We start from the raw sequence: 23,113 nt of genomic DNA, 5'->3' as shown, positions 1-23,113 counted from the left end.
GTGCAATGGGTATGTACAGAATGGTTCACAGAAGGCTGTAGAATACGACGAGATGGGTCTGGTTGCACCACCCAGCACCCCCCCCCCCCCCCCGAGAAGATCGACACTTCATCCGAATGGCATTGCAGGACAGATCTGCGTCATCCTCGGCTCTGGTGCAACAGTGGAACAGTGTAACACATCGTACATTATCAGGAGTAACAGTCTGTTGCTGTTTATTACGGTCTGGGTTACTGGCGAATCATCCACTTCTCCGTCTACCTTTGACTAATGTGTTTAAAGATGTTAGAATGCATTGGTGTATGGAACAACATCATTAGGGACAGTACAGGAATGGCAGCAGATAGCGTTTTCACATTAACTTCATTCGCACGAGACATACAGCGCCAACTGAAGGCCTTATGGTGTGGGGTGCTAGTGTGTACAACCACAAATCACAGTCGGTGCATGTTCAGGGCACTGTGACCAGTTGACCTACGTGAATGACATCCTGTAACCGGTAGCCATACCCTTTCTGCACGACACCCCAGATGTCATATTTCAGCAGGACAATATGCGACCACATGTTGCTGCACAAACATGTGCCTTCTATTGTCACAGGATGTCAGACTGTTGCCCTGGCCCGGCCGATCACCGGACTTGTCGCCAATCGAAAATGTCTGGGATATGGTGAAACGATGGATGCGGTGCTGTGACCCAATGCCAACCACCAAAGATGAACTGTGGAACCAGGTGAATGCAGTATGGATGGCTATACCTCAGGACGCCATTCGCGCCTTATACCCGTCGATGCCATCCCGCATGGAACAATTTATCAGTGCCTATGGAGGACCCAGTGCCTTCTAGGCAACAGAACATATGCTGAACCTAGGTGACTGAAATGCTAATCGTTTCTGCAGAACACGCTAATGAACATGTCCTGTGAATATGAACTTCCTATTTCTAGTCATTCAAGGTGTTCTGCTTTTTATATATATATATACTAGCAATATACCCGTGCTTCGCTACGGTATTATACTGAAATTTATAATTGAATGCTTATTGTTTTAGATATATAATCCGCCGAAATTCGCGATTTGACACGTTTTCAGCGAGAATCCACCAAAATTCCTGATCTGACTCGTTTTCTATTAGATTACGGCTGGTTTCCTCCCATTTTTCAATCTTCCTTTCCAGCAATCGATTTCGTACTTCCCGGGCTAGGCTCAGGCATTCTTCCCGGTCAGTTGGGTCCGTAAATCTTTGCCATACCGTATTTTCCTATAATCATATTTAATCTGGATAAAATCCTTCAGGAGATCCGGCGTAGTGTCATATTGGGCGCCTTGGCGGCAATGAACCCACGGCCGGACTGCATTCTTAGTCATTACCCGTCCAGGAGCCGTTTCCAGCGCGGTCCGCATATTTGACGACGGTCCGGAACATTATTATTATTATTATTAATGTTATTCTTATTCTTATTATTATTATTACTATTATGTGTTGCTCGGATGAATGATGACAGGGAAAACCGGAGTATCCGGAGAAAAACCTGTCCCGCCTCCGTTTTGTCCAGCACGAATGTCACATGGAGTGACCGGGATTTGAACCACGGAACCCAGCTGTGAGAAGTCGGCGCGCTGCCGCCTGAGCAACGGAGGATCCGTATAAGTACATTAAGAACAGTAAAATCAATTGGCCTCACCTCCTTTTACACCCCACCGCCGTCAGTTTTTACTGCCAACCCCCCCCCCCAAAAAAAATTAAAAGAAGGCGTGTTTCTTTATGTTTAAGGGAGATTCCAAACACCAATGTTCACGTCTATTACCTTCAGTTTTGAGATATAAGTATCCCCATAAATATAATTTACTTTTGTCACTTCATTTCAAACTACTCCCCCCCCCCCCCCTAAGTGAATTTTCCCGCAAAAAAATACTGGTTTCTTTAATAGTGAAGGATCTTCTAAATACCAATTATCACGACTCTAACTTCTTCACTTTTAGATTTATGTGTCCTCATGAAAGGAATTCAACTCCTTTACACTCCCGCCCCCCAAGATGCTTTCCCCCCCAAAACGCGTTTTTCTTTGTTTTTAAAGGAGAACCAAATACGAATTTTCACGTCTGTAACAACTTTAGTTTTTATTAGATGTATATATTCTCATACAATTAAAGTCAATTAATTTTTCAATTCTTTCACCCCCTCCCCCCGCTTCATTGGATTTTCCGAGAATACGTGTTTCTTTACTTTTAAAGCAGATTGCAAATATCAAATTTCACGTCTGTAACATCTTCATTTTTAAGATATCAGTAGCCTAATTAAAAGAATTCAACACCATTTTCAGTCACTTTCACCCCCCCCCCCCCTCCACCCAAGTGGTATTTCCGAAAATTAAAAATACACGTTTCTTTATGTTTAATAGAGATAAAAAATACCATTTTTCACTTCTGTAACATGTTAAGTTTTTTAGATATACTGTAAAAATTCTCATTTTAAAATTTCACCCCTTTTGGGTTCCCCTTAAGTGGAGTTTCCAAAAACAAATCACCTATGTTCCTTTACATTTACAGGAGATTCCAAACACCCACTTTTTACGTCTGTAACATTTTACGTTTCCAAGATAATCTTTCAAAAAATTCACCCCAATTTGTCACTTCTGTTTAACCGCCATTAATAGGATTTTCCAAAAACTAAAAAAATACGTGTTTCTTTATTTTTAAAGGAGATCCCATATACAAATTTTCAGTTCTGTAATATCTTCCGTTTCTGAGATATATGTATCCTCATTAAAGGCATTCAACCCATTTTTTAACCTTTTAATCCCCTCCTATTGGGATTTACAGGAAACAAAAAATACGTGTTCCTTTATTTTTAGAGGAGATTCTAACTACCAATTTTTACATCTGTAAATTTTAATGTTTTTCGATGTAGACACATTCATTTTAAAAAATTCACCCCCCTTTTCACCCCTCAATATTTGGATTTTCCAAAAACGAAAAAATACATGTTTCTTTACATTTAAAGTAGATCCCAAATACCAATTTTCAGGTCTGTAATATCTTCAGGTTCTGAAATATAAGTAGCCTCATTAAAGGCATTCAACCCATTATTCACCCTTTTACACCCTTCCTATTGGGATTTTCCGAAAACAAAAGAATGCGTGTTTCTTTATTTTTAAAGGAGATTCTAAATACCAATTTTTACATCTATAAACTGTAACAGTTTTGAGATATAGATACACTCATTTTAAAAAATCACCCCCTTTTCACCCCCCCCCATTAATTGGATTTTCCAAAAACAAAAATATACGTGTTTCTTTATTTTTAAAGGAGATCCCAAACACCAATTTTCAGGTCTGTAATATCTTCAGTTTCTGAAATATATGTAGCCTCATCAAAGGCATTCAACCCCTTTTTCACCCCTTTTCACCCCTCCTATTACGATTTTCCGAAAACAAAAAAATACGTGTTTCTTTATTTTTAAAGGAGATTCTAAATACCAATTTTTACATCTATAAACTGTAACAGTTTTGAGATATAGATACACTCATTTTAAAAAATCACCCCCTTTTCACCCCCCCATTAATTGGATTTTCCAAAAACAAAAAAATACGTGTTTCTTTATTTTTAAAAGAGATCAAAAGTACCAATTTTCAGGTCTGTAATATCTTCAGTTTCTGAGATATAAGTACTGGTATTCTGATTAAGGGCATTCAACCCATTTTCCTCATTTTCACCCCTTTTCACCCCTCCTATTGGGATTTTCTGAAAACAAAAAAATACGTGTTTCCTTATTTTTAAAGGAGATTCTAAATACAAATTTTCACATCTGTAAACTTTTAAAGTTTTGAGATATAGACACACTAATTTTAAAATTTCACCCCCCTTTTCACCCACTTAGCGACGGAATATCCAAAAATCCTCTCTTAGCGAGCACCTACATCTTAATATGAATATATCTCCAAAATTTCATTTCTTTATGTCCAGTAGTTTTGGCTCGGCGATGATGAATCAGTCAGTCAGTCAGGACAAGCTACTTTATATATATATAGATATATATATGTGTGTGTGTGTGCGTGCGTGCGTGCGTGCGCGCGCGCGCGTGTGTGTGTGTGTCACTCAGACCTATGGGAGTAATGGAGTCCCACTTCCATTTAACAAGCGAGGGACTCCTTGGAAACAACTTGGCCAATGAAATGGAATTTGATGGGGAGCTGTCAGTGTTAATGGGGCTTATGGAAGGAAGTAAGTAGAACTGGGTGAGTCAGCAAAGAGGATGCATCTGGATGTGTTAGGAGTTAATGACATTTGGACAAGTGGAGATATCGAGGAAGAGATAGGAAATTATAACGTTTTCCCGGCAAGTGTTAAAAAGGGAAGGGCAGAGTGTGGGGTAGGACTGTTCACATCAGGAACACTATTGCTTGCAACATATTTTCTGTTAAGCACATAAGTGTGCGAATGATGTGGGTAGATTTGGCAGTTGGAGGAATTGGGGTGAGAATTGTCTCAGTATATTCTGTGAGAGTTGGAAATAGAATTGAAGGATATGGGAAGGTGATGGGTAAATGTGGGGAAGATATGGGAGCTAATAGGAATAGGAAGCATTTCCTGGACTTCTGTGCTAGTATGCGATTAGCAGTTACGAATACATTCTTCAAGCATAAGGCTGTTCACCGCTACACATAGGAGAGTAGGGGAACTAGATCCATAATAGACTATATCTTAACCAACTTTCAATTCAGAAAATCTGTTAGTTGTGTGCGAGTTTTCCAGGGATTTTTTTTATGATAACGGACCACCACATGATCTGTAATGAACTAAGTGTCTCTAGGCCTAGGATAGAGAAAGTGAAATCTGTCTGCAGGCGAATATGGGTAGAAAATCTCCAGGATGAGGAAATTAGACTGAACATGGATATGATTAGTGGAAAGTTCTGAATGATAGACAGCAAGCAGGTTCAGGATTTAGAAAGAGAACAGGTAACAAACAGGGATGCTGTAGTAGAAGGAGTAAGGGAATGCCTAGGAACAACTGTGTAAAGATGGGAAAAAGTGGACGTTTTCTTGGAATGATAATGTGAGTAAAAAGCAAAGTCACCTCCGTACAGGCCATGAAGGCCCTTGGAGGAGTGGAAGGTAAAGGCTTCCACCATTGTTAACCTCGGCACGTGATGGGGTAGAGTGGTTAGCTCTACGCCCGGCCGCCTTTGCCCCCAGGAATGAACCTGGTACTCATTTTTGGTGTAGGCTGAGTGAACCTCAGGGCCATATGCACCTCCGGAAGTGGAAATCTCGTTTCTTAAATTTCACGACTTCCTGACGGGGTTTCGAACCCACGTCCTTCCGGGCGAACCGAGCACGCCTTTACCGCCTCGGCCAGGCAGCCCCTGATAATGTGAGTACAACTTGTAAAAAGAAGACTTATCAGAAATGGCACCAACTTGGGACTAACACATAAAAGGAATGGTACGTAGATGAAAGAAACAGAGTGAAACAAATAGTTGACGAATCCAAGAAGTTGTGGGAAGATTTCGTTAATAATCTGGAAAGGCTAGATCAAGCAGCAGGGAAAACTTTCTGGACAGTAATAAAAAGGAGGAAATGAATATATATATATATTTTAGTATATCAGATGAACGCATAATAGATCCCAGGGAGTCACTGGACAGGTGGAAGAAATATTTTGAAAATTTTGTGAAAGGGGATGTGAACTCCATTGTCAGAAACTAGCAGGATTGGATGAACTTAGACCTGAAATTGTGAAATACAGTGGGAAGGCAGGGATGAAATGGCATCACAGAGTAATAAGATTAGCAATGAATTTTAGTTAGGTGCTTTCTGATTGGACTAAAGCAGTAATTGTGCCTATCTATAAGCAAGGGAGCAGGAAGGGTTGCAACAATTATCAAGGTATCTCACTGATCAGTATACCAGGCAGACAAGGTATTCACTGGAATCTTGAAAGGGAGGTTCGATCAGTGGTTGAGAGTAAGTTGGATGAAAACCAGTTTTGGTTTCAGACCACAGAGGGGCTGTCAGGATTGGATTTTCAGTATGCACCATATAATTGAAAAATGCTATGAGAGGAGTAGACAGTTATGCTTACAACTAATGCCATAAGTATTCGTACACCTGTGCTGACGAACAATGTGTAGCATTGAGTCAGCTGCTATATGATACTTGGGGCTAGAGTAATAGGATTGATGGTATTACAAAACAATACATTCCTTTATTTTTTTTACATCTAAAATTTGAACAAAATGTGTATACAGTCTCTAGTATTAAATACATAATATCAAGAAACAAAATTAAGTTATCGTGTCAAAAGTATTCATACAGACATGAAAGCATTCTGTAAACAGGTTTGTAAGTGCAGTTCCCATATGACGGAAACTCGTCCAAAAAGCATTTGTTCAGTCCAAGGTCGACTGCACTGTGTTTGTATGCGCGATTGTAAAGTGGTGTCAGTATGAGTCGTAATGGAAAGAAACCAGTCAAGCGGAAGGCAACCTTGTTATTAGAATCCACAATCAGTTGTAAATCTTTACGGGAGATCTCAGCACTTGTCGGGAGGCCCCGTAAGAGAGTGCAGTCTATAATAGATTGGTATTGTGCTACTAACTCTGTGCAAAACATGCCAAGAAGTGGACATCCAGACAAACTGATTGCCAGAGACAAGTGTAAAGTGGTGGGTCTGGTTAAGAAAGATTCAAAATTAAGTGCTCCAGAGATAGTGTCAGAGTTATCCATTCATGGTATTGCAGTATCTGAAAGCACATTGCGCCATTGAGTTACTGGCAAGAAGTTTCATGTTTCTGAAGTGAATCGGAAGAAACGCCTTGCTTTTGCAAAACAGTTCGTGGAATAAAGTTATTTTCTCTGATGAAAGTAAATTTAATACATCTGGGTCAAATTGATGACAAATGGTATGGCGGGAAAAGAATACAGAGCTAGTGCCCAAAAACCTGTGTTCCACAGTGAAACACGGGGTTGGAAATGTGTTGGTTTGGGGATGTATGAGTGCTGCCGGGCGTAGGGAAGCTTCATCTTTTAGATGGTATAATGGATTACAAAATGTATATTGACATTTTGAAAACAAGTCTGGCTGCCAGTGCTGAACAAATGAACCCTCCAAAACGACTTTGTGTTCCAACAAGACAATGATCCCAAGCATACCATCAGTAATACAAAACTGTGTCTGTTGAATAATGTTCCAAAACGGCTTCATAGCTCTCCTCAATCCCTGGATATTAAGTCAGTTGAGCAGTTATAGAGCATTTTGGAGACGGATACGGAAAAGGCAAATTATGAGCAAGGCTACAATGGTAACGGCTTTGCAACAAAAATGGGTCTCATTTCCAATGAGGTAACAAAAATACTCATTGAATCGATGTCACAGGTTCTAGAAGCTGTCATTATAGCGAACGGAAGCCCAACAAGGTATTGAAAACCTGGAGAGAGACTGCATTCTGTTCGTTCACAGCAAACATAGTACATGTACAAATACTTTTGACACAACAGGTTTTTGTGTTTGTTGATATTATTTCTTTAATACTAGACAAGATTGTATACATGCTTTTTCAAATCTTAAATATATATAAATACAGGAAGGTATTGTTTTGCAATACCATCAGTTTATTACTCTAGTCCCAGCAAGTATCGTGTAGCGGCTGACCCAATTCTACACTCCATTCGTCAGCACAGGTGTACGAATAGTTACGGTAGTATCTGTATGTTTCGTAGATCTACAGAAGGCATATAACAGAGTATCGAGAGAAAAGATGTTCACCGTACTGGAGGACTGTGGGATTGATGATAGGTTATTAAAATCAAAGGAAGGCATTTATGTGGACAATTGTCCTGCAGTGAGAATTGATGGTAGAATGATTTCTTGATTAAACAACGCTGTAATATTTCACCTTTGTTGTTCATAGTTTACATGGATCTTCTACTGAAAGGTACTGCAGTAAGTGGCAGGGGGATTCACTTAGGTGAAAATTTAGTAAGCAGGTTTGGCCTATGCCCAATGGCAAATTGTGCTAAAAGCCTGCAGTCTAATGTCTTTGAACTTGAAAGTGGGAATAATGTGTATGATATGAAAACCAGTTTTTCCCAGATTAAATTGATGTCAGTAGTAAGAAGTCTAAGAGAATTGAGTGTTAGGTTTGGAAAACAAAAGCTGGAACATGTAAATAATTTCAAGTATTAATAATAAATAATAATGGTATTTGTTTTACGTCCCACTAACTACTCTTTTACAGTTTTCGGAGACGCCAAGGTGCCGGAATTTAGTCCCGCAGGAGTTCTTCTACGTGCCAGTAAATCTACCGACACGAGGCTGACGTATAATTTCAAGTATTAAGGATGTGTGTTCTCCCATGATGGTAGTATAGTGAGATTGAATCAAGGTGCAGCAAAGCTAATGCAGTGAGTTCACAGCTGCGATAGACTGTATTCTGTGAGAAGGAAGTCAGCTCTCAGACTAAACTACCTTTACATTGGTCTGTTTTCTGACCAACATTGGTTTACGGAAGTGTAAACTGGGTGGACTCAGGATATCTTATTCGTAAGTTAGAAGTAACTTATATGAAAGTAACTAGAATGTTTGCTGGTACAAACAGGTGGGAACAATGGCAGAAGGGTACCCAGAATGGGGAGATAAAAGGTAAGTCAGGAATGAATGTGAAGGACGACACTTTATGCAGAAACCATCCTTTTTGCTGGGGTCATGTGAGGCTGGTGGGGGAGGATAGGTTACCTTGGGGAATAATGGGCTCTGTTATGGAGGGTAAGAAAAGTAGAGGGAGTCCAAGGCAACAATAATTAGACTTGATTTCTAACAATTTAAAGATAGGAGCTATATACCTAAACAAGGCCACACAACTAATTACAAATAGTGGACTGCTTCGGTGTATAGTAAATTTACATAGGCTTGCAGACTGAACACTGAAAGGCACAACAGTCTATAATGAAGGTGGATGTATGTATGTATGTATGTATGAATGTATGTATGTATGTATGTATGTATGTATGTATGTATGTATGTATGTATGTATGTATGTATGTATGTATGTATGTATGTATGTATGTATGACTCCAGCTTTGGTAGTATTTTATATTAGAAATGTTTTTGATTTTACGATATAGATTCATGAACGTTACGGATAATTTTGTGATTAGAAGTAACTAAATTATCTTCTAAGGCCATGAAGAACTTGGGTGAGTCTTATACATGCATACATAAAAAGTACACTGGAGAACCCAGGAAAGCATAATCTATTTGATACACAATTGCTTAGAGAACTACTTAAATTATCAATACTGTTGAATTCACTGCTTCAGGAAGTGTACTATTTTTATGTCACCATTCAATACCCCCCTGAACACTTAATGTTCTGCTTTTAGGGCTATGATGAACCTGCCGAGCCTTGGTTTTGGCCTGAAGGATCACAGACCTGCCAAGAAGAGAGGTTACAAGAATCAGATGCTGATGATGAAGATGGGGATGAAGCTCCGAGTGTTTCTGATACAGAAGATGCCAAAATAAGTGATTCAGACGAATTCACTGAAGAAATCATTGAATTTAAGGTAAGGGTGGTCTAGCTCATTTTGTACTGTCTTTTAGTGAAAAACAACTTAGTTCTTTTTAACACATTGGTGATTGATCCCAAACTAGAACTGCTATGCCCTGTTGAGTTGGTAAATTCTGTGAGGTATTTCACTGTACTTCTTCTTCTTTTATGACCGCATAGGATCACTTTAGTCAGTCCATTGTTCAGGTCTCTTTGAAGGGATTGTTCGGGCTTTGCGGTCCTCCCAGTACTTCTTCAGACGCTCCAATCTTCGTGCCCTTTCCTCGGTTGAAAATATGCGTGTTGTTGGTTTGTTTCATGTAAGGGTAAAGTGGAGGTTTGTATTCTTGAGTTTTGTATTCAATTTTATCTTATTTGTGGTGTCTTCTGTTGTAAGGCCTATTTCCTTCAGATCCTCTCTTACTTCTCTGATCAATTTACATCCTGTTGTGGTATTTTGTGAGATGAGATTGTGTTCTACTAGTTGTTTCAGGGCCTGTACTATGACTGTCAGGTAAACAGCCAGATATGTAGGCTGCAGTTTTGCAAACTAGAAGTTAAATATTTTCTTGTGTATTACCAACGGATTTTAACGGCGGTATTGGTATGTGGAAGATGTAGTAAAATTGTTATTGCATTGGTAATAAGGCTACTGAATATACATTGAAATTTAGCGCAGTGGTATACGTGTTCCCTGGTGTTTGTGTTTCTTCTGCACTAATTTTTAAAAATTGTATTACTAGAGTCTAAAATCAGACTCTTACTAAGTTTGTCGTATCCTAGGGATTCTGACAGGCTGAGGACTCTGGGTTTGGATTTTCGGGAGCGTATAGTCAGATTGGCAAAGTTTGAATATTAATTGTATTCTAAAACCCAATAATATTTGCACATATATACAAATTACATGTACAATTTTAACACAATATACTCTGACACCATTTAAATCTCAATCTCTTCCCAAATTTCAGATTTTTCTGGAAGTCTTTAAGTCTTTATATTACACACAAGAATATCTATATTCACCGGTTGAATACTTAACTACGGAATGGAACCGAAGTCCGTCCAGTTGAGGTCTTCTCTCTTCTTCTCTTCTTTCTTCTGCATAGATGTCCCTGGAACCCATTGCTTTCGCGACGAGGTGATACTCTCCCAAATACGAATGTTCGCTGGTTTATGATGCTTATATTCCAACACCTAATTTGACTATTGGTATGGGAAACCCCTGTGATCGCTCGTTGACGAATCACACTTATTTCAAGAGCCTATTGTCCCTCTAACTTGCTAATGTTTTAGCTTCACATTTGCGGCTCTACTCTAAGTATACCAGCACACTAACAGTTCTCTGGACGATAGAGTCTCTGGCATACTCAGCCTAAACGCCGACAGTCAAAAAAGCTACCCTCAAGATCTGAGAATCAAAAAGCCTTCTTGTGGAGCTGCGAGTCATAAGCCCTGTTGTTTACGAGTTACGAGTTTATATTTCTTTTTCCATCCCTTCGAGAACTCTTCACTGATTAATACACCACCAATACGAGTCACTTGTACACATCACGGCATCACTGTTCTCTGATTGGTTCCTTAGCATGGGACCTCCCAGTCTCGTAACTACATGTGATGTTCTTGAAAAACTTGGAATCTGTTCTCATGTCTCTTACACGTGACTTTGTATGTTTCCAGAAGAAATGCGTATTTAGCTTGCACAAGGTTTCACAAGATTGAGACACAAAACCCTTGGCTTACAAACTTCTATACCACATAGAATGTTCTATTCCTTTCTTTGAAATATTTCGTCATTCCCATTATTATTATTATTATTATTATTATTATTATTATTATTATTATTATTATTATTATTATTATTATTATTATTATTATTATTTATGAATTATAGATGTATATAGACACTCCTGTAATTTCCCTTCATATATACATGTGTTTATATGCCTGCTACTTTCCATATCACAGGCTTTATATGCGAAAGGCACACCGCGAATCGCTGTTCATGACACCTCCCCCGCCTGGGAAGATGTGCTTTGCGTCCTCATGATGCAAACACTTCTGTCAGACACTTGTATTTGCCTATATCTTCTCTGGATGTGGAATCTCTCCCCTGTGTGGCATTATTACTTTAAATTCTACCCTTGTCTTTATATCTTAAGCTGCTGGGTGTTTGCACTGTTGCTGCATCTTCAATCTCAACTACGTTGACTTCTGAATCGTGTATCCGATAACCTTGGTCTCTCAGAATGGACCACTAAGTCATCATCTGACGACCTCTCTTTAACCCTATTTTCATTGATTATTTTCTGCTTAAAGCATATTCTCGTGCAACAACCAGTAGCATGATCCCAATGCTTCCTCTTAAATATTCCTGAAAAACATGGACAGCATTTACAACATGTTAATAAAATTACTAGAGCCACTATTGTCCACACTATGAGTTTATACACATTCACATCAGCATGTAGTTGTTTTGTGTATATTTTCTTTTCCTTTTCCAATATTAAATTTTCCACATCCTCTATTTTTACACCTGCATTTTTAACATCATCTATATGTGTGAGCAGACTGTTCAATGGCACCTCTTTTAATTCAGGTAAGTCTTGTAATTTTATATCACTATTAAGATATTCACAGCAGTCATATTCTAACAAAATGTTGGGGATTATGTCCTTTTTATAAGTTGTGTTGACACTACCTATGGACCGTATCTTGCTATTTGGTCCGTAAATGGCACAAGGTTGATACATTGTAATTATCCCTACATTTACCAAGTTTACTTTGTGTTTCATCACAAACTACATTACCTTTGTAAGATCTGGAGCCAAATATAAATATTTATTGTTACGTACAGGTAACCATACAAGCTGATTGACTTTAATTATGTTTTTATTACACTCACTTGGTATTATTCTTCCTCTTAACAACATTAAAATAGTCTTTTTGTCCATGCACCAATTTTAACACAATATTAGATGTACACACTCTGTGGTTTTCATCTACCTGTTTGCAGTCTCTCACTTGTTCTTTAGTTAAATATGCATACAACTGTTGTTCTGAATCAATAATAATAAAATCTTTTTCTACCCTAATATGAATATATTCTTTCACATAATTTACATTATTATCACTGTCTTTAATTAGCGTAGGGAAAGGAAGTCTTTTATACAACTGAAAGTTTTCTTGTCACTTAGAGGCATATTAATTACGTATACCAGCATGTTCTTATTTATGAATGCATTTACAGTTGCTGTCTTGTAAATTAATCTCGAGCCATATCCAACTCTAATGGGAGGGTCATCCCTTGTGGAAACTGATCTTGGGATTTCCTATAAGCTTTTAAAATCTCAGAAGGGCTTAATATTTGCATATGAATTATTCCTAATTGTGGATACGTTGTCCCTGATGATATCACCTTATATTGATCATATACTTGCAAAATAAGATCCTCTATTTCTATCAAATGCCCGTTAATGGCAATCTCAATATCTGAGTGAACTCCCATTTCAACTGACTTGTTTCGTTTCCCAAGAACCCTTTTATCTGTTCTAAATTTTTATTTAATTTTAATTAATTCATTAGCCGTTACATCATACAAAGTATTATTCAGCGACTGTAGTGTAGATCGTGTGACAATAAGCTGTTCCTTCACAAGTTTAAGTGTTGAGAGCTGTTCTCCCTCGAATTCTGAAATTTTATTCTGATACATCTCAGCATCCTCATTGTCGAGCGTTCCAAATAACGTTTTCGATAATGTGCGTATAAAATTAAATAAACCTCTCTTTTCTGGTTTCGCAGTATTCTTAGTAAACTGTTTCAGAGTGTCCCGTAATTCCTGTAACTTTTGTAAACAATTAATTTCCATCTGCACATCATGTTGGCATGTCAAATTTAATTCACTCTGTAACTGATAACATAACACCTGTGTCTTTTGTATGTTCTTTCTAATTACCGTGTATGCCTCTGTTAATTTACTTAAATTAACATAAGTGACTAATTTCCACTCAGTAGTAGAGAACTGTATATTTCCCTCATCTTTGAAATATATCCCTGGGTTTTTTTCATAAGGAATTACTTGAAAATCTATCCCTTCCCTAATTACTTTTCCCAAAAACTGTTCTATGATTATTACATAAATTATCCAATACATCTTGAATGTAGTTTGTCTTCTTGTTTTCTTACGGGTGACCTGTAAAGAAAAGTTTTCATTGTACTGCACTGTAGGAGTACCACATTTATGCAAAATTTTCAATTTAAAAATGTTTTTTGACACTGTCATAGTAACTCATAGTAACTCATTTCTAATGCAAGTTATGTTCACCATGTCACATGGTACGCTCATGGTATTACTCTAATGAATGTTTCCCATGTCAGGGTTCGTATCCCGTACATGGTTTTGCTAAGTGTAGCCACCACCATATTTCACATCACTGTCATAGTTTGTGCACCCCTGTTAACTTGTTATGTCACTTTGCTCTCGTATATGCAATTACTGAAGGCTAAGTTCGTTCAAGGTTCATTCGCCTCATTCCCTTATCAGCGGTAGCGGAGAGCCTTGCCGTGTTTACAATTGTCACAGGCCACAGTTCCTTGTTATCTACCAAGTACCGCTATGACAGCTTTGACTTGGTGTAGTCAGTTATTCATTTGTTTCTCCCAATATTGAATTTCCTTGTTCAGTAGACTTACTCTCTATTGTTGTTATTATTATTATTATTATTATTATTATTATTATTATTATTATTATTATTATTATTATTATTATCATGAGTATAGTTTTCACTTTTAATTAGACTGGAACTTTTCTGTTTGCCTTGTCATGTGGACACTTTACATCATTATACCTCCCTGTTCACTTCTATTACTACTCTATGGGATCGGACTCTTGGTTCGTTTCCCTTTATGTGAGACTGACATCTAGGTTGGGCTCTCCCTAACCACAACCTTTTTGAAAGGTTTCACGATAACACGCAATGTGTTCCGCTCCACCAATTATTTCTTGGCCCTTTGGTTGCCCAAGTTTGAATCTCTGAAACCTTCTCATGAAATTTAGGATGTGATTTGACAGGGTATTTCATATTAACTCTATCAGCAATCATCGATATTTCCAAAGCGCCGTTAGGTAAGGGGAAGTGTTATCTTACCGTGGCCTAAATTGGAGCCAATTCGCAACCCTCTAATATATACTTTGACCCTCTTACACATAAAGTTTTAACAGGTTTTTGTGCACTTTGATTAATTTCCCTTTCTTATTAACTTTCAACGAGCAGTTTACGCCTTCAATTCGTTCTATTTTGTAAGGTCCTCGATAGGGTTGTTCAAATTTCTTTGATCTACCTCGTCTTAAGGTTTCATCCCTTAGTAATACCTTGTCACCAACCTGAAAATTTATTTCTTTTTTCCTGTCGTATTATTGTTTTTCGCGTTCTTTGCTCTGAATCAGAGTCTTTCGTGCGATCTCATGGTTTTCTTGTAATCTACGGGTTAAACCTTTGATTACATCCTGATGCTCGTCATAAGTAGGCTCTGGTTTCCTCTACAAAATTCCTGGTATATTAGCCTTTTGCCCGAATATTAATTCATATAGTGTGAACCCTGTGTTACCATGTTTGGAAGTATTGTACACAAAAATAGCTGTTGGCAAGTATTCATCACAGTCATTCTGGTCCTTACACATGTAATGACGTAAATATTCTATGATCACGTGGTGTGATCGCTCAATACTCCCGTTTGATTGCGGCGTAAATGCTGTTGTATGGATCTTTTCAATTCTAAATTTTACATAACCTCTTAAAGGTTTGGCTCATGAAATTACTTCCCATATTTGTTCAAATTTTATTTGGAATTCTGAATGCACTTATCACGTTCATCACCAGTGTTCTTGCCACCGTATCAGCTTCCTGATTGATGATTGGACTGGCAATTAAATATTTCGACAATTGGTCTTGACGGGTAAGTATGTATTTATGTTGCCTTTCTGTAACCGGTAGGGGACCTACGACATCGATTGCCACTTTTTCAAATACCAGACAACGGGTGTCCGTTAAAACCATGGGTGCTCTAACCTCTGGACCTGTAATTTTACTTTTCTGGCATGAAGGACAAGAATGGATAAATGTTTCTACATCCTTCTTCATATTTGGTCACTGTATAACATCCTTGATTCATGCTAATATTCTCGTGATCCGTTGGTGTCCACCTACAAGGGACGTATGGGCATCACGCAATATTACTAACTTTTCTTCCTCAGTTAGGTCTTCTCAATCATTAAGAGGTATTTCATTTTCTTCTTTGGACTCATTCTCCTCTGCTATTGCATTTTCGGAGTTAGAGTCTTTAGTTCGTACCTCTTTTCCTGACCTCTCTGCTTTCGCGTCCACGAGATCATTCCGCTCATTATCTACTCTTTCAGTTTCACCTGTTCCACCTGTCCCTTGGAAAATAGACCCCTCTAAACTCACCACTCACACCACTCTCTCAGGTATAGCGGGAATTCTACTCAATGCATCAACATTCTTGTTCGTTTTGCCCGTCTTATACACTATCGTGAAATCATATTCAGCTAACTTCAATCTGAATTTTATTAACCTGGGTGATGGGTCTTGGACATTAAATACCCACTTCAGTGGCTTGTGATCCGTTACGATGTAAGATGCCGCCCAAATAGGTATGTCCTAAAATATTTTACACCCCATACAATTGCAAGTAGTTCTTTCTCGGTGACAGTAGTTTTTCTCTGCTTTATTCAGAGTTCTACTTGCGTATACCACTGGTAAATCTTTCCCTAATTCTCCCTGTGATAGGATGGCTCCCAAGGTTTCGCCACTTGCATCCGTAGTGAGGATGAATGGCTTTTTGAAATCTGGGTATTGTAATATGGGCTTCTCAGTCAACTTCTGCTTCAGTATGTTGAAAGCTGTCTCCTGCTTGTCTGTCCATACATAAGGGACATTGTTCTCTTCAGGAGTTCATACAGAGGTTTCACAATTTTACTATACTCAGGGAATGAATCTCCGATAATATCCACTTAAGCCTAAAATCCTTTCAGCTGGTTTGTGGTTGTAGGCCTTGGAAAATTCCTTACTGCCTCAACCTTTCGCTCATCTGGCTGCACTCCATGCTCGGTAATTACATGACCTAGGAATGCTACCTCTGTTCGCAGAAATTCGCACTTGTCTGGCTGTAATTTTAATCTGTATTCCCTGAGTCTTTGAAATACTTCCCGTAATCTCTGATTATGGTCTTCTATGGAGCTAGCATATATCAAAAAGACATCCATAGAAATAAGGCATTTTACACCATTTAGGCCCGACATCGCTGTCGTCATGAGCCTCATAAAGGTTCATGGCGAGTCCTTAAGGCCCGTCGGCATGCGCAAGTACTCATAATGCCGCTCTAAGGCTGAGATTGCCGTCTTCTCACGGTCCTCTGGTCTTATTAACACCTGATGGTCCCCTGATGCTAGGTCCATCGTAGAAAAATACAGTTCTTTCCCTAAAGCATCTAAGAGCTCTGATATGCGAGGCATCGGGAATACCGTCCCAATCGTCACGTCATTGAGCTTATGAAAATCTATGCAAATTCTGTATTTTTGCTTCCCTGAAGCATCCATCTTCTTTGGGACTAAGAGTAGTGGTGCGGACCACGGACTCGTACTAGGTGCGATTATTTCAACTTCTAACATTTTATCAATCTGTCTTTGAATCTCCTCCTTTTGAGCCTCGGGTAATCTGTAAGGTCTCGCGTTAATTGGAGGTTGATTTTCCCTGACTCTGATCTCGTGTTGTAACAAATCTGTCTGGGTTAGCTTATCCCCTTCTGAAAGAAAAAAATAATTATATGCTGTGCAAATAGCATACAACTCTTCTCGGTCTTTGGGTACTAAGTGGTAGAACCTTAATTGGTCTATCACCATTTGTTCTCAAGATTTTGTATTCCCCTGTTCTACTAGGGTTATTTGGTTTACTCTCTTTCGTTTGGTTCGCTCTGAGATTGTCACGGGCTCGATCTCATGTATAGGGAGTATGGGGCTTTCAAGATTTACTTCAGTATCTCTTGTATTAAGCACGCTCACTACTGCCTTGTGATTACGTGCCTTTGTTAAACAGCTCATTACTTATACCCCTGGCAGGATCTTTTTCTTTTCAATGACACCTTCAGCCACTCTTTTGTCTGTTCTCACCTCAACAATCGTCTCTGTTCTGGGTTTGAGACAGATTGTGTGGGCCTGAGCGGTTTTCATGGTTGTATGGTGTTGCTCACCCTTCAGTATGACGTAGCCCTCTTTGAAATTTATTATACTATCCTCAAGTATATTTCTGCCTATAATCCCGTCGTACTTGAGCTGTACACCGTCACTCACTACGTGAAAGTCTGCATTCAACTCTCCTACTGGAAGTCTTGGGGTGCCAATAGTTTGGATTCTCTCTGAACCTACATCCTTTAATTTGAGGGCAGGTTCCCTAACGATAATGGCTTCCCTTGGCACCACCTGTTTTTGTATAAGGGATATTTCACTCCTGGTGTCAAGTATAAATCAAAGCAGGTTCTTCTGACCTCACATTCCGACTTCTACGGTGCCTTCTAATGCACTCAAATTATCCCTGTTAGTAACACTTATCTGACATATTTCCCGTATACTTGAGCCCATTGGGTATCTTCGATCGAAAATCTCTACATACCCATCTCTCTAATTGATTATACTCTCTTGCAGAAGGTCTCTCCCTATGAGGCCATCTGACGAAAGTCGAAATTCATCTCCGACAACATGAAATTCAGGGGAAGAATCCCCTATGTGCAGTATGATGCACCCCTTAGTGTGTGATGTTTTCCCTGTCACACCTGAAAGCTCTATTATCGGTTTACAATAATGAATCTCTTTCTTCGGTAAACTTTTCTCCTGAATTAGGCTGATGTGAGCCCTGTATCTACAAAAAATTTGAAAGGTTTATTCCGTTCCTTAGCATGTACCAGTATCGAACCTGTTCTATCGTGTTCTCTTCGTGGTTGTTCCCTTTCTCTGACTGATTGGTCTTTTCTGCGCTTTTTTTGAGTTGCTCTCCTCCATGGGCCTTTGCTATGCTGGGACTTATCCGTAGGCCCGTTATGGCGGTCCCTGTTTAGTTTAAATCTCTATCACGATATCCTTTTCCCCTTCATATATTGTTTCAGCCCATCTACATATTGTTTATCCCTTTCATGTCCCTTTCTCACATTCTCCCGGGGTTTGCGCTACTTTCTTTGCAGTCTTGAACCAACAGGCTCTCTGCAAGTGCCCCTTGTGTCCACAAATGAAGCATTGTCTCTCTCTGAGTTGCTTCGGTTTTTCACGGCAATACGATTGCTTGTGTCCCGTTCTGCCACAATTATAACATTGGATTATTGCACAAATATGAATTTCACAGGATCTATTCTTTTCTTTCTCCCGATATTTCTTTCTACAATCTTTTTCTACATGTCCTACCTTATGACAATACTGGCAGGTAGGTGGACCTTTCTTGGTAGCTTTCTGTTTTCTACAGTCCGTAGCTATATGCCCCTCACAATTACAATTATAGCAGATAACTCTAATATTCGCCCTTTTGCCTGTTGTTTTACCGGATGTTTGCCCGGCCGTTTGCGGCGACTGTCTGTTTGGGTATGTATATGTTTTTGTTCTAATTTCTGCGGGTTTCCTAACTTGGCTCATAAGTTGCTGTTTTGCCTGTGCTGAAACTATCGCTGTCTCTTCCTCTTTGGTGATGTTGACGGCTTGTTCTAACATTTGCGCATCCAAGGCTCTTAATAAGAGATTGTATTCTCTCGTCTCTGATACCCTGCACGAAGCTGGCTTTTACTAACTTACCACTCGTGCCTGATGTTCTCTGGCGAGCAATGGTTCACCTTGCACAATCGCATTCCACAGTTCAGTTCCCATATGGTCGATTCTTTGTACCCACTGTGCTATGGTCTCGGTTTTACCTTGTCTTGCGGCAAAGAACTGACATGCATAAAAGCCAACAGTTCGTCTCTCGGAATAGTATTCTTCTAAGGCTCCCTTGTAATTTTAGTGAGTATAAATTTATCAAATAGTTCACGTTCTTCCGGCTTAACTAACCCTATCGCCATTTCAACATTTTCACAAAATTCTTGTAATCTTTCTAGGTGTAAGCCGTCAAACTCTGCCCCTATGAGTTTTAAAGTTTCTGTCACTGATAAAAAGCGGCCGTGCAAAACTCCGCTTGCTTCATGCATTACTCTAGAGGTGGGACTATCACTCCTATTTGACCCTTTCTTATAAATTGGATTTTGACTTACCTTCTCGGAATATACCACTGGACTTTGAGCTGGATTGACTGTTCCCGATAGCTGCTATTATCTGCCTTCTCTACTGGGTCTGCCTCCAAGCAACTTGCTCTCCTTCCGTTCCCATTGCTTTCCTCACAATGTACTTGAAACAGTGATCAGACACAGTTACAATTTAATTCACTTATTTTTACAATCATTAAGCAGCGCTTAAGATGATCATAAGTATACTTATATATTCACACACTTATTTGTCCTCTAAAGTTTTTAGTGATTTATTGCAAATTAATTTGTACCCCACATCTGACACCAAATTTTTTAGTCCACCTGTTGTATCCTAGGGATTCTGACAGGCTGAGGACTCTGGGTGTGGATTTTCGGGAGCGTGTAGTCAGATTGGCAAAGTTTGAATATTAGTTGTATTCTAAAACCCAAGAATATTCGCACATACAGTATATACAAATTACATGTACAATTTTAACACAATGTACTCTGACAGCGTTTAAATCTCAATCTCTTCTCAAACTTCAGATTTTTCTGAAAGTCTTTCTTTATATTATGCACAAGAATATGTATATTCACTGGTTGAATACTTAACTGCGGAATGGAACCGAAGTCCGTCCAGTTGATGTCTTCTTTCTTCTGCATAGATATCCCTGGAACCCATTGCTTTTGTGACGAGGTGATACTCTCCCAAATACGAATGTTCGCTGGTTTATGATGCTTATATTCCAACACCTAATTTGACTATTGGTATGGGAAACCCCTGTGATCACTCATTGACGAATCACACTTATTTCAAGAGCCTATTGTCCCTCTAACTTGCTAATGTTTTAGCTTCACATTCGCGGCTCTACTCTAAGTATACCAGCACACTAACAGTTCTCTGGGCGATAGAGTCTCTGGCATACTCAGCCTAAACGCCGACAGTCAAAAGCTACCTTGAAGATCTGAGAATCAAAAAGCCTTCTTCCGGATCTGCGAGTCATAAGCCCTGTTGTTTACGAGTTTATATTTCTTTTTCCATCCCTTCGAGAACTCTTCACTGATTAATACACCACCAATACGAGTCACTTGTACATGTCACGGCATCACTGTTCTCCGATTGGTTCCTTAGCATGGGACCTCCCAGTCACGTAACTACATGTGATGTTCTTGAAAAACTTGGAATCTGTTCCTATGTCTCTTACACGTGACTTTGTATGTTTCCAGAAGAAATGCGTATTTAGCTTGCACAAGGTTTCACAAGATTGAGACACAAAACGCTTGGCTTACAAACTTCTATACCACTTAGAATGTTCTTTTCCTTTCTTTGAAATATTTCGTCATTCCCATTATTTTACAAAGGTGAAAAATGAGAGTATCCTCCTTATTCAATACAATAAATATTCCGTCATTAGACGGAGTAAACAAATTCAAACATGTTTCGGCTCGTTTGAGCCATCTTCAGTGAAAAATGAGGGGAGATTTGAAATAATTTACATAATATAAGTTGAAAAAATGCTAAAAAAACATAATGAAGGAGCAAATGAAAAAACAAACAAAAGAGAGCCTAGACGGGAACAAAATTAGCACAAATATACAATATTTACATCAATGTGCAGAGCAAAAAACAGCTCACTGCAACAAAATTCAGTGAAAAGGTGTTAATATAAAATAATAATTGAAACTAAAAACTGTGTTAACCTAAGAAAAAAGGAATGAAAAAACAAATTCCCATTATTATTATTATTATTATTATTATTATTATTATTATTATTATTATTATTATTATTATCGTTGTTGTTGTTATTATTATTATTATTATGATTATTATTAATATTGCTACTATCATTTATGAATTATAGATGTATACAGGCTCTCCTGTAATTTCCCTTCATATATACATGTGTTTATATGCCTGCTACTTTTCATATCACAGGCTTTATACCCTGGAGGTCGTGGATTTGATTCTCATTTGATTCCGTTCGCTCACTCTGTTATATGCGAAAGGCGCATCATGAATCGCTGTTCATGACATGCTATAACCTAGCTCGATAGCTGCAGTCGCTTAAGTGCGGCCAATATCCAGTATTCGGGAGATAGTGTGTTCGAACCCCACTGTCGGCAGCCCTGAAGATGGTTTTCTGTGGTTTCCCATTTTCACACCAGGAAAATGCTGGGGCTGTACCTTAATTAAGGCCATGGCTTCTTCCTTCCTAATCCTAGCCCTTTCCTGTCCTATCGTCGCCGTAAGACCTATCTGTGTCGGTGCAACATAACTTCCAAAAAAAAAAAAAAAAAAGCTATAATGTGGAAGTTCAGGTCAAAAACAGAATTAGGACTGACATTTACGCATACAAAGAAATTTTAAAATTAATTAACCATATAACAAAACTCAGAATTTGTAGAAAATTAAAAGACTGAAAATGTAACCTATGCATCTTATCAAATAATTCACAGGCTTTATATGCGAAAGGCACGCCGCGAATCGCTGTTCATGACACCTCCCCCGCCTGGGAAGATGTGCTTTGCGTCCTCATGATGCAAACACTTCTGTCAGACACTTGTGTTTGCCTATATCTTCTCTGGATGTGGAATCTCTCCCCTGTCTAACACTATTTACAACGATGCACGTTACGGCAAAAGTAAAGTTTATATTCATAATTAATGCCACTGTATGCGGCGTAGGATCATTAATTTTATTTTTAATTCAATTTATTGTTGCTATTTAAATTAGTGTCTTTTTTCTTACCAAGACGATGCTAGAATTGTAACTGGCAAGCATTTATCTCACTTTAGTGTAAATACTTATTAGGAATTTGTTACGAAGTCAAAGAAACATAACCTTAATGTCCTCATTCGACGGACAAAACACCATGAACAATGTCGTGTACCTTTACTCCATATGTGTGTCTCGGATAAATTTCGAATAGAACCCAGGCTTTTGACATGCACTCTAATGATTAGAAAATGTGTACTATCACCTCTAGTACCCTACCGACTAACATTTAGAAGGTAAAAAACATCTTGGACTGTTGGGACTTAAACCCATAAATAACTCGCCTGCCAGGATCATACGTTTTTGCCATAACGACTACAGCTACCTAAGAAGCCTGCTATTGTGTTGCTTGTGTGCAACTCATATAGTGAGTGGCAGCAAGTTGCTAGCTTGTGGAAATTTTATAACATTTTTTGATAGCTGGACAGGAAGCATGATATATTTTATAAATATGTATACATAGATTACATTATAACAATTTATTTTTCGTGTAGCATCATGCCGATGTAGATTCAT

General features: G+C 38.6%; 1 protein-coding gene across 1 annotated transcript in view; it reads left to right on the top strand.

Annotated features, from left to right (window-relative positions):
* Positions 1-23,113, top strand: part of LOC136863212 (G patch domain-containing protein 11) — a 247,143-nt gene that overhangs the window by 127,604 nt on the left and 96,426 nt on the right. Inside the window, exon 4 of the mRNA XM_067139581.2 lies at positions 9,386-9,568. Within this exon, the coding sequence (XP_066995682.1) occupies positions 9,386-9,568 (183 nt within the window). The remainder of the gene's footprint in view (positions 1-9,385; positions 9,569-23,113) is intronic.

This window comes from Anabrus simplex, chromosome 2, assembly GCF_040414725.1.
Source record: "Anabrus simplex isolate iqAnaSimp1 chromosome 2, ASM4041472v1, whole genome shotgun sequence".
Lineage (NCBI taxonomy): Eukaryota > Metazoa > Arthropoda > Insecta > Orthoptera > Tettigoniidae > Anabrus > Anabrus simplex.
Note: the sequence above shows the minus strand (reverse complement) of the source record. Positions and strands in the feature narration are given on the sequence as shown.